At 37.4% G+C, this 12,922-nt stretch overlaps 1 protein-coding gene across 2 annotated transcripts in view; it reads left to right on the forward strand.

Annotated features, from left to right (window-relative positions):
- Positions 1-12,922, forward strand: part of DDX42 (DEAD-box helicase 42) — a 35,031-nt gene that overhangs the window by 3,176 nt on the left and 18,933 nt on the right. Inside the window, exons 2-3 of one of the 2 annotated variants that reach the window (XM_043905009.1) lie at positions 5,832-6,068; positions 7,751-7,901. In XM_043905009.1, the coding sequence (XP_043760944.1) occupies positions 5,848-6,068; positions 7,751-7,901 (372 nt within the window). In that variant the 5' untranslated portion in view covers positions 5,832-5,847. Of the gene's footprint in view, positions 1-5,831; positions 6,069-7,750; positions 7,902-12,922 lie in introns of those variants that run through there. The other variant, XM_043905010.1, reaches the window with a different exon arrangement.

The raw sequence follows: 12,922 nt of genomic DNA on the forward strand, positions 1-12,922 counted from the left end.
CTGTTGAATTGAAGGGAATGACAGGATCAGAAGTGTATGGCCAGAAGGTGAGGGGTCAGGGTCTGGAGAAACCCTGAAGGAGGTTTGAGTGCTCACCTTTGAGTGTGACTTTCCCTAGTTCCAAAATATTAACAAACACCTGCCAAAAGAGGTAGGAATTCTTATTTTCTCTTACTGCTATTTATTTTTGATCCACTGTTACTTCATTTAATACTTTACCTCATAGGGCTATTTCCTTCACTTGTAGGTTAAGAGAAGGGAGAGATGTTATCCCTCGGTACTGGACACATAACAGAAAGTGATTATTGGTCTATATAAAACATGTGTGTTATTTCTAAGGCCCAGCCCACATTGTTCTCTTTAAAGCAAATGCTCATACATTTTGCTTATGGTTCTATTAGCCAGTTCTTTTCAAAGTAAATGTTTTATTTTAAAAAGCACTATTTTTTAAAGAGAAAAAATGTAGCTGAAATCTCACAAGTATATTTGCATTTTAGAGTAGAAACTGAAGTCTGGACAGCATCATTCTCCCTCATAAACCAGATAAAATAACAGTCTAAAAATACCTGTGTGGTTGAATGCTGATTCTTTGATTTTCAAGGGTGTTTTTTTTTTTTAAACTGTTGTAAAATAACACATGAAAAATCGAAACCATTTTCAAGTGGACAGTTTACGGATGTTAAGTACGTCCACATTGTTTTGCTACCATGAGCACCATAGTGTCCACAGAACTTCTTTGATGTTAGAAAACTGAAACTCTCCCCCCATTAAGCAATAACTCCCCATCCTCTCTCCTCCTAATTCCTGGCAGCCACCCTTCTACTTTGTCTCTGGGTTTGACTAAGTACCTCATGTAAGAGGAATCATACCATATTTGTCCTTTTGTGACGGGCTTATTTCTTTTATTTATTTCTGGCTGGACTAGGTCTTCACTGCTGTGTCCCGGCTTCCTCTGTTTTCTCTAATCGCGAGGGCGACTCTTTAGTTGTGTGTGGGTTTCTCGTTGCGATGGCTTCTCTTGTTGCAGTTCCCAGGCTCTAGGCACAGGGGCTCAGTTGCCTCAGGGCATGTGGATCTTCCCGGACCTGGGATCAAACCTGTGTCCCCTGCACTGGCGGGTAGATTCTTACCCTCTATACGACCAAGGAAGTCCAGCTTATTTCCTTAACTTGATGTCCTCAAGTCTCATCCGTGTTGTAACGTGTGTCAGAATTTTCTTCCTTTTTAAGACTGAGTACTATTGCTATATATTTATCTTGCCACATTTAGTTTATTCATCCATCTGTAGACACTTGGGTTGCTTCCACCTTTTGTCTTGTGAATAATGCTACTTGGAACATGGGTGTAACAAATGTCTGTCCCTGTTTTCAGTTCACTTGGGTATATACCCAGGAGAGGAAATGCTGTATCATATAGTTCTATGGTTAGTTTTTTAAGAAGCCACTATACAGGGAGCTTTGAGAAGACCCATGAATGGTGGACTACATTAATTTTTTAATATCCTCACTATGTTTTGACTTCCTTATTAACTATTGAGTAGATTTCTCTTCTCCAGTGTTTGCCTAGAGAATGCAAATTACTTTTCATAGACTTGTAACCTAAGCAGAGGAGGGCTCATTAAAAAAAAAAAAAATGATTAAACCAAATAGAGGTTAAGTTGGCCATCTTGTGCTTCTTCTATCTGCTGCAGTCCCTCAGACTTCTGATTGTTAAGGACTGTAGCTGTACACATAGACTAATAGTATGAAAACTGTTCAAGAAAGTCAGAATCAGTGGTGTCTGAGGATGACCTGGCTTAGACTTCATCAGGACAGCTGGCCGGCTCGATAGCAAGGCTTGTAGTAATAGGAGATGGTGGATTTCACAGATACTGGGATGAATTTTGAAGAGCCTGATATTTATCCATTCAATGAAAAATTTTTGAGTACAGTATAGACCAGGCACCAAAGATACTATGTTGGACAAAACAAGAAAAGCCCTCACCCACGTGGCGCTGACACTCTAGTCAGTGGGTTGGAGAAAGCACAATTGTTCGGCATTGCTGGAGACAGTTAATTGGGGAACATGGGCAGTGTGACCTAGATCACACTAGTGAAAGGTGTGGGGGCACTGACGGGTTCTTAGTCTTTTGGTTGACCCACATCTTGGAAGAGTTAAAGTGTTGCATATTTTTAAGCTATTAAGCAACTCTCACCTGCCCAAGGTCATGCTGCTTGCCTGTCTGCAGAAGTTGAATTTTTGAAACCAAGTATTTGATTTATTTCTCTTGTAATTTGAGCTCTTTAGTTATTTAGTAGGATTAATTTATGCCCATCCTTTTCTCCTGTCCTCAGCCTAGGGGGAAGTGTTCTTTACTCCTTGTTAAAGGTTTTGGTCTTTTCTCTTCAGCTCTCGGCAACACCTGTTCCTGTGATTTTTCCTGTCATCCTAAATCTTCAGTTTTTCTATTTATATTGGCGTTTCCTTTTTAACATATAAATATGGTTAGATGTTTTCCTTAAACAAAAAGCAAAATTCCTCTAGTTAACACCTCACATTCTTTTTCACATTGGTAAACGGCCTAGAAAGTAATCTGTACTCCTCTTGGCCTTATCTTCAGCCTCTACCCCTTACCAATCATCACTTAACTTTTTCCCTACTGCTTCAACAGGGGCTTTTCAGTTCTTACGCCCCCCTCCTCTTGTTATTAACATTGCATGTTTCTGCCTGTAATATTTCTCACCATCTATGTCACTGTTCTCTGCTATCCTCCCCCTCTCTCTGTTCTTTGTCAAGTTTTCACTTGACAAGAGATCACTCTTCCCCGCTCCTTCCTAAGCATGGACCTCCGCTAACATCTCTCTTCTTGCTCTGTGCCCTCTGTCTGCTGGCTTATCTACATCAGTGACCTCAAATGCGGATATCTTGTGTGGGACCTATAACTCCTTCACAGATCTCTCTCTGCAGTCACAGACCTTACTTGCCAGCTATCCTGAGTGCTCCCATAGGTACTGTGAACTGATCTCACTTTCTACCTGCTTCTCCACCCTCTGGGTTTCCATCTCTGTTAGTGGCACCATCATTCACCCAATCCGTAAAAGCCAGAACCCTCCAAAATTATTCTAGACTCTTCCTTCCGCCTCAGCTTCCACGTCTGAATTGGTCATTCTTCCCAGTTGATTCTTCCTCATAAATACCTCAGTAAAGCATCAGGTCTACACCCCACCCTTCCTCATAGCCACTTCCTTAGTTTTGTAGTACCTTGATGTGGTTTATCTATATTTTTTATAATAATGTCCTAACCACTTTCCTTGTGTCCAACTTTTCATGCCATCCAAAACATGCCCCCTTTTTTGCTTAAAATTAATGATTCCTTACAGCTGGCAGAGTATATTTTTGTATGGTGTATTCTTAGCATAGTATACCAACCCTGTATCTGGGCCCTGTTTGTCTTTCTGAACATGTGCCCTGCAACTCTCCCAAATGTCCTAGAGAACTCTAGCTGCGCTGAAATATTTCCAGTCCTCAGTGGTAGCATTTACAGTGCCTTTGATCTAAAATTCTCTTTCTGACACTTCTTCCCTGGTCTAATGCCTCTTCGGGTTTAAAAAATTAACACCACTGTCATCTCCAGAAAAACTGTCTTGTCCCCCATTCATGGTAGGTTGGGTACTCTTCTCCTGGGCTGTCGATGAATGCACTTTGTATAATACCTCTACACATCATTTCTTTTTGTAAGCTTTCTAAAACGACACTGAAATCCATGAGAATCAGACTGTATCTTTCACTGATAAATGCCCAGCACCCAGTACAATGCCTGAACTTGCGCAACAGGCTTTCAGTAAGCCATGAGATTGTTCATGTAATTCTTAAAATCTACCAACATTTGTTTTTTCCATCCTTCCATTACCTACGTTTTTCAATGGCTTATTTATTATTAGCCTTTTATTATGCATTATATACACAAAAAGGATAAAATTCAGAATCCATAATTTAATGGCTTAATTATTATTAGCCTCTTATTATGCATTATATACACTAGGAAAAAGGTTAGAATTCAGAATCTGTAATTTTTGTTGCTTAGGAACAGCTCTTGGAAAGCCAGATTTACAGATTGGTTAAACAGTACTCTCAGATGCTAAAATTTTCTGGCTTGTAAATCTTCTAACTAAATATCATCTCACTAGAATTATGTTGATTCCTCTTAGGGGATTCCAGAAGAAGGCAGGAAATGGTCTTACTTATGTTTGAGTAAGCTATTACTTATAAAGTGCTTACCCTAACCGTGAATATTTTCTACGAAAGGTCCAAAATGAGTAAAGACAGCCCCTAACTGGAACTAAGGGTAGAGATTGACAAAGCATAAATCAAATTTAATACTAAACAGACTGAACTAAGTACTGTGTAACAGCGGTAAAACCGAACCGGTGAGCGGGGTATTGTACCAGAGAGCAGAGCGTGTTTTCCTGTCCTAGTCACTTCAGCAGTGCCATTGTAAAAAGCAGTTTTTGGAACTCTTTTCACATTGACTTCAGAGTCTTTTATAAACATATAAACTTTTCTTATTAATGGTAAACTTTAATACAGAGGAAAAAAGTAAAAATCAAATAATTGGTATTAACATTTTGATAAACAGCCCTCCAGCTATCTTGGTACAGGTGACACATATTTTTACATTGAATCATACCACCTACCTTGTTTTATGCCCTTATCATGTTACTCAGTGTATAATGGACACTTCTCCACAAATGTGAAACTTAAAATGCACATTCCCCTTTGATAAGCAGTTGTGTTTTAAAAAAAATTGAGCCTAAGGAAATAATTAAGAGTATGGACAAAGATATGTGATATGTTTAGCAACTTAAAAAAAACAGAAACAGAAGTAGAGGAATGTATTTATGGACATAGACAGTCATGTGTATCATATTGTGAAGAAATCAGGAAAACAATATGTACAGTATGGTTTCAGTTTTGATCTTAAATCTCTCTGTGTGTATACACACATATGCATAGAAAAAATAGCAAAATATATCAACAAAATTGTGTATTTGGGAGAGGAGTGTCAGATAGTGTTAAATTTTGTTCTTTTTTGCTTTCTGAGTTTTCTGGTATTATGTGAAACTTAGGTAACTTGTGTCATTAAAAAATGGTTTTTTGAAACCAAGGCTAATAAGATAAAAAGTTTATTTTTAAATGAGTTTGATTGATGCTCAGGAAATTTCTTTGTAATCTTTAACAGTAGGCTAACTGAATAAGATATTCAACTGGAAATCAAATCTTTTTGAAGGGTATGATATTAAATACTAAATTCCTGTTCCGATTGAGATCTCAGTAAAATGAATTATAATGTCTTCCATGTTTCAGAAAATGTGACCATTCAGGGGGAGAGGAAGGGAGTTCAAGAGGGAGGGGTATGTATGTGTGTGTAAAATTATAACTGATTCCCAGAGAGAAAGGGGGCTCAAGATGGAGGGGTGTGTGTGTGTGTATGTGTGTGTAAAATTATGATTGATTCCTGTTGCACAGCAGAAACCAGCAATTTTGTGTACAATTTTACACACAATTATAAAGCAGTTTTCCCCCAATTAAAAAATGTGTATCAAAAAAAAAAGAAAATGTGACTGTTTTATTAAGGTTAGCATATTGCATATCTGAAGTCCAAAGTTAAAAATTTTTTGATTGAAATATAATTGATTTACAGTGTTGTGCCAAACTTTTTTGTACCAAAATTAAAATTTTAATTGAGAGGCAAATGTTTAAAATTGTAGGTAAAGGTTGGAAGAGACATAAACATCAGTGGGCTGTTCACTTTATATAAAGTTAAATTTGTATGTGTGTCTTGTTCCTAACAGATCAGTCACTGACACCATGAACTGGAATAAAGGTGGCCCCGGCACTAAGAGGGGCTTTGGCTTTGGAGGTTTTGCCATCAGTGCTGGAAAGAAGGAGGAACCAAAGCTCCCACAACAGTCCCATAGTGCCTTTGGGGCAACCAGCTCTTCTTCTGGCTTTGGAAAATCAGCTCCACCACAGCTCCCTTCTTTCTACAAAATTGGTTCTAAACGGGCCAACTTCGATGAAGAAAATGCGTAAGTGGTAATAATATCTGGTAATTTAGCAAGGTTAGGTTTTGAGATATTCCATTCCATCAAAAAAATTGAAGCAAAGAAACCATTTGTTTCTCAAATAATAACATGACTTCTTTAGTTGGTTATCTCACTGAATTGCATTGTTCCTAACAGGTTACATTGTTACGTTCATTCATTCATAAGGAGTATAATACTTGTGTGGTCCTTTATTTTTCCTTGTTCCAAAACGGATTTGAGGCCATTGAAACCTAAATATGGTGAAGTGTTTTATTTAAAATTAAATTATTTAATTTACATGGCTTTTGATGGTCTTTACTGAAGTTTTTTTATTTACACCATAGAAGTTGTTTGGTAAACACAGGCAGTTGTCAGAACTGGTAGAGACATAGTCTGACTCAACACCAAAGTCTTTAAAACTGTTAAACTATTGTGTTGTAACATCTTATAGTGGTAGGAAAATCTCAGATTTTTGCTCACAGTTCTCAGGAACCATATTTACCAGTTACCTTTTCTAACTTGATTGTCTAATAAGGGGATTGTTGAAAAGCTGAGCTTTGAAAGTTTGAGCTCTAATTCTGTATAGATTTTAAGTTATTTTTTTTTTTTTTGCCAGGTCTAAAGAAACCTTGTACTGCTATTATTTCTAGCCTGGTTGTTACACTGTTGAGCTTTTTTTTTTTTTTAACCCTCAAGATCACAGTTTTTAAAGTATTTAGCAGCAGTTTTAAAAATTGGTATATTTAGCAATTAAGTTCATAAGTAAGTCCAGGATCATTATTCTAGAGAGCAGTTTACCAGCTCAGGGATACATTGAATGAAACTACCGTATAAATAAATATGCATTTGTGTGTGTGTGTGTGTATAACACGTAATGGTTAGAGCTTTTAAAATGAAGGCTTGAAATGCTTTGAAGTTTAGGCTGTAGTTTTGATCTCTTTAATATTCTATTGTATTACTCTTTCATTTAATTCTGAGGTGAGCTCTAAACAGTGTTTTTGTTTTGTTTTAGTGTATAGCTATATTGATATTCTTTTCTGGGATATCTGTTAGAGGGAAACATTTTCCAGATGTCGAAGTTGTTTTCTGAATACTTAACACAGTATGGTGAGGAAGTGTGGTTCATGTACAATGTTATGTAAGTTTTGAGTGTACAACAGAGTGATTCACAATTTTTAAAGGTTATAAAATATTGGCTATATTCCTGAGCATTTATTTTCAATTCTAGAAGTTTTTTTGTTGGTTCTCAGAAAAAAGCCCAGAACTTTTCAAGAAAATCTCTAGCCTTGTGAATTTAATCTCTAAAAGTTTGCAAAGGGTCGTGAAGAGTAAACTAGGCTTTTGATATTTCATACAAAAGTATTTTTTCTATATCATATGCTTTAATATTTGCTGTATCTATTCAACAGTGATATGCTGTTGATAATTTTGTATTGGAAACGCATCCCTTTTGACAGAACTGGAAATGTAATTTTTAACAGACACTACTGAAATGGGGAATCTGCTGTGGTTTTTTTGCAGTATTAGAATTTGGCATATATCAAGTGATACTTAATAATTAGGTCCTAAGCCAAAGGACCAAAATCTCTTAATGGTAACATACACCATAATAAAAATTTTGTTAAAGATTCACCCACCCCCAAATTAAACATTCACTCTGTCAGTCCTGCATCTTAATTTTTCAGATATTTTGAAGATGAGGAAGAAGATTCTAGCAACGTTGATTTACCTTACATTCCTGCTGAAAACTCACCTACCCGCCAGCAATTCCATTCCAAGCCAGTAGACTCTGACAGTGATGATGATCCCTTAGAGGCATTCATGGCTGAAGTGGAGGCAAGTATCAACTCTGTTATGTTAACATTTTTAGCCATTAGAAACAGGTCAAATTAACCTAGTGCTTTAGTCTTCAGACAGAATTTGTTTATTGGCCCTTTGTTGAGAGAATTTTGCTCTTGTATTCCATAGTTTCTTAAATATACTTCCATGGCCCTGTAGCATTTTCAGAGATTGGTGCCTAGGAATTTGAACTGTAACCCTTGAACATAGTGGCTCAAGTGTGTGTGTGTGTGTGTGTGTGTGTGTGTGTGTGTGGTGTGTTTTATTTTAATAATTCTTGGTATAGTCTTAAATGGAATGAATATTATCTTAATCTAGCTTTTACTGAATACATATTTATGTAAGATAATTAAACTTAAGGGATTTGCTAAAATTACAGATTCTGTATTCAGTACTTTTAGTGTTCATTTCCTTTTATCCATGTTCGTGACCTTGCTGTAGAAATTGAGACTTGTGACCTCTTCCTCCTTAAAACTCTTCTCACTAGGTTTTTTTGTGATTTTGTATTTTGTTCTTTTCTCCCATGCCTCTGACTTCTTTATTTAATTACTTTGTGTTATGAAAAATCTCAAACGTAAAGTAGAATAATAAGATGAGTCCCCATATAGCCTTCACCCTGCTTTATCAGGTAGCGCTTTGGCCAGTCTTTCGTTATCTGACACCTCCCACCCCCTTTTACATTATTTATAGTAAATCTCCGACATATCATTTCATCTGTTGGTATTTCTATGTCTTTAACTCTTAAAAAACAATCATACCATATGATTACACCAAAAAAAAAAAAAACTTTACCTAGCCATGTGACTGTTATCTGTCATTCTTGTGATTCTGTTCCAGTTTCTCATATGATGATTCTCCTACAGTTCTCTATTTTAATATGCTATCTTCAGGCTTTATACATTCCTTAGTGACCTCACCCACTTCCAAAATTAACTTCTGTGTGAATAAATTAATATCTTTAGTTCCATAGTCTCTCTTTAGTTTCAGCTCTGCTTTTCTAGAAACATATTGGCCGTTTTTACATGGGTGTGTCCCCCTGGTCCCTTTAACTCTTTTTTTTTTTTGGCTCCGATAAACAGCTTATGGAATTTTAGTTTCTTAACCTGAGATTGAGCCCTGGCTCTCCACAGTGAAAACATAGAGTCCTAACCATGGGACTGCAAGAAAATTCCCACATTGGCTTTAATTTCTTCCTTTAAATAGCCCCTCTTTTTTTTTTTTCCAATTTCATTAAGGTGTAGTTGATTTACAGTGTTGTGTTAATTTTTTCTGTACAGCAAAAAGTGACTCAGTAATAGAAAAATTCCATGTACGGAGGAGTCTGGCGGGCTATAGACCATGGGGCCATAAAGAGTCAGACGCGACTGAGCATAGCACACAGCACATATACTCGTCAAAGATGCTGGCCTATACTTTTACTTTTTGGTAGTGTCTTTGTCTGGTTTTGGTTTCAGGGTGATAGTGGCTTCATAGATAGTGGCTTCACTCCCAACACTTCTTTGGGAGTGTTCCTTCCTCTTCAGTCTTTTGGAAGGGTTTGGGAAAGATCAGTGTAAGTTCTTTGTACATTGGTAGAATTCCCCAGTGAAGCTACTTGGTCCTGGACTTCTGTTTGTAGGGAGTTTTTTAATTATAGATTCTATTTAATTTCTAGTGTTTGGTCTGTTCAAGTTACGTGTTTCTTCTTCATTCAGTTTTGGTGGGCTGTATGTTTCTAGAAAGTTGTCCCATTTCTTCTAGGTTGTTGAATTTGTTGGCATCTAATTGTTCATAGTATTCTCTTACAACTTGTTTGTTGTTGTTATCAGTTGTGGTTTTTTTCTCTTTCATTTCTTATTTGGGTTTTCTCTCTCTCTTTCTTTTTTGCTGTGTGGTATGTGGGATCTTGGTTCCCTGACCAGGGATGGAACCTGTGCCGCCTGTATTGGAAGGCAGAGTCTTAACTACTGGACTGCCGGGGAATTCCCCTCTTTTTTTTTTTTTTTCCTAGTAACTGATCAAGCATGTTCATGACTTGCTTCATTTATTCCTCAGAATAACAAAGGTGAATAGGCAGAAAAACTATATAAAACTTCTTAACTAATAAAAAAAACTGAACCCTAAGATAATTCAAATCACTTCTCCAAACCACATTGGTACTGTGTGGCAGAGCTGGGATGCAAATCTAATTTTTCTTGCTTAGTAGTCCTGAGAACTGGCTCTTGTCCAGAACATAGTGCTGCCTTCCTCTCATCATTTGCCAGGTTCTGTCAGTCTTTACAGTATCTCTTGCATCTATTTCTGTTTCCTTTATGGTCATCTTCCCCTGTAGCTTAACTTTAACCTGATCTAAATTAATTCTCTCCCTTCTTGAGGCTCTCTGCTCTCCTGTTCATGTAGTGTACAGCTACAGAGTAATTGGACCGAAGCATGTTTCTTGTCATATTACTCCTCTTGCTCAGAAACTGTCACTTTATTGTTTATGAAGTAAACAATAGATTTAGATTCCTTTAGATTGAGATTTAGATTCCTTTTAGATTCCTCAGTTACTTGTTACCTGAAGTCTTCAGCCAGAATTCATCTCTCCTCTAAGGAAGTAGGGGAGAAAAAGAATCCATTAAAGATGTGTTTTTGTTTGGTGTAAACGATGCTTTTTAAAAATAGCCAACATTTTTAAGATCCAGATATTTTAAAAAAAAAAAAAAATCCAGAGATTTTTGTCTAAAAGATCAGTCTCCGGAAAAGTGAAAAATGTGGCAAGACTAGGACTGCATTCTTGTGTGGCAAAAAACAGGCTGTTGCTGATAAAGTAATTGCCTGCTTTGGGCAAGGCAGTCTTTTTCTACTTCACCCATCAGTCCCTATTGTCTTCTTGACACTGAGGCCATTGCTTAGAGCCTTTTTCCATCATATTTGTGTTGTAATTTTCTTATAGTGGAGAAGTAGTTTTCCTGAGAGTGGGTCTGTTGTCAAATATCTGAGAGTAAAACTCAGGGCTGTGTGTTAAAAGAAAAATTAGAGCATGCTTCTTTAGACTATTCAGGGCTTCCTCTGGTGACTCAGTAGTAGAGCATCTATCTGCCAAGCAAGAGATGTGGGTTTGATTCCTGGGTCAGGCAGATCCGCTGGAGAGGGAAATAGCAATCCACTCCAGTATTCTGGCCTGGGAAATCCTGTAGACAGAGAAGCCTGGAGGACTACAGTCCATGAGGCCACAAAAGAGTTGGACACAACTTAGCAGCTAAACAAAAACAACTTACTAAAATGCAAGCAAAGCATGTCTGTGTCAGAAGAATAGAACTTTCCTTATCTTGGCTCATTTCATTCATTGTGAAATTGCTACCCGTTGAGTATTTTGGGTTTCCCACATTTGATTTAGAATAAATTACTTTCCGAAGAATGTATACCTAAAAAGTAGCAGAGCCAGGATTCAACTCCAAAGCCCATGTAAACTCCAAAGCCCATGTTCTTTTTGCTGTATCATTCAGCATCTGAGTTCTTGTGTTGTGTATTTCTGCATAATGTTTACCAGAGCTACTCAGAACATACCTGTGCTTTGCAAGATGGTAGCAATTTTATAAATATAGTGTGTTAAATGATTCTGTCTAGAAGTAAAGGCAAGGGATAAATGGTTTGTTTTGTTTGAGATGTCATTACATATTGGTTTAGGTTTTTTTTAACCTTTGTGACACATGAACGTTTCCCAAAGGGCTGTGTTTCTCATTATTTTTTCAGATGCCTAGTGATGAATTAGAATAAAAATCAACTCTTGATTTTTGAGGTTTAAATTTAGATTTAATTTTTGGTAGTGCAAGCTGGAATAGCCCTTTCTGAGTAGGAGTATTCAAGAATGGTCCAAATTCTCTTGCTTGGAATTTCAAGTAGTTGAAGCTGTTTGGAGGTTAAATCTTTTTGATATAACATCATTCTTCCAGATATTTTTTGCTGTAGTATCCAAAGGCGTTTTGCTGATTTTCGGACAGAGGGATGGATATTATCTGATCTTGGGGAGAGTATTGTTGCCAAGGTATTGCATTAATCCAAATTAAAGAAGTCAGAAAAACTCACATTGCTTTACACAAGAAACAGTTATGCAGAATGTGTTTTAACCTTGGCAAAAAGTAGTTAATTCTTCTACCATTGATTTTCATGTGTATAAAGCAAAGAATTAATTTAGATCAATAATTATCAATTTGCCATTTAAAAATAACCTATGAAAAATGGAAAAACTACATGTATTTAAGTCCACCCCAAAGGGTTCTGATTTAGTAGATTTATTTGTTGTTTTTCCGTCGCTAAGTCGTGTCTGACTTTGCAACCCCTGGACTACAGCATGCCAGGCTCCCTGTCCTTCACTGTCTCTTGGAGTTTGTTCAAACTCATGTCCATTGTCAGTGATGCTATCTGTCCAACCATCTCATCCTCTGTTGCCCCCTTCTCCTGCCCTCAGCTTTTCCCAGCATCAGGGTCTTTTCCATTGAGTCGGCTTTTCCCATCCGGTGGCCAAAGTATTGGAGGTTCAGCATCAGTCCTTCCAATGGTTATCCAGGGTTGATTTCCAGCAGGATTGATTGGTGGTCTTGCAATCCAAGGGACTCTTGAGAGTCTTCCCCAGCACCACAGTTCAGAACACTAGTTCTTGGATGCTCAGCCTTCTTCATGGTCCAGCTCTCACATCTGTACGTGACTATGGGAAAAGCCATAGGTTTGACTGTATGGACCTTTGTTGGCAAGATGATGTCTCTGCTTTTTAATATGGTCATAGTTTTCCTTCCAGGGAGCAAGCGTCTTTTAATTTCATGGCTGCAGTTTATTTAGTGCAAGGTTTTTCAATCTAAGGGCATTTAGGGCTGGATAATTCTTTGGTGGGCTGTCCTGTGCATTGTAGGATGTTTAGAGGCATCTATGACCTTCACCCACTGGATGTTAGTAACAGCTCCCCCCACCCCAAGTTGTGCCAACCAAAAAATGTCTCCTGATATTGCCAGATGTCCACAGGGGATAGAATCACCCAAGGCTCAGAACCACCTTTCTAGAGC

The sequence above is a fragment of the Cervus elaphus genome, chromosome 5 (genome assembly GCF_910594005.1).
Source record: "Cervus elaphus chromosome 5, mCerEla1.1, whole genome shotgun sequence".
In the NCBI taxonomy this organism is placed as follows: domain Eukaryota; kingdom Metazoa; phylum Chordata; class Mammalia; order Artiodactyla; family Cervidae; genus Cervus; species Cervus elaphus.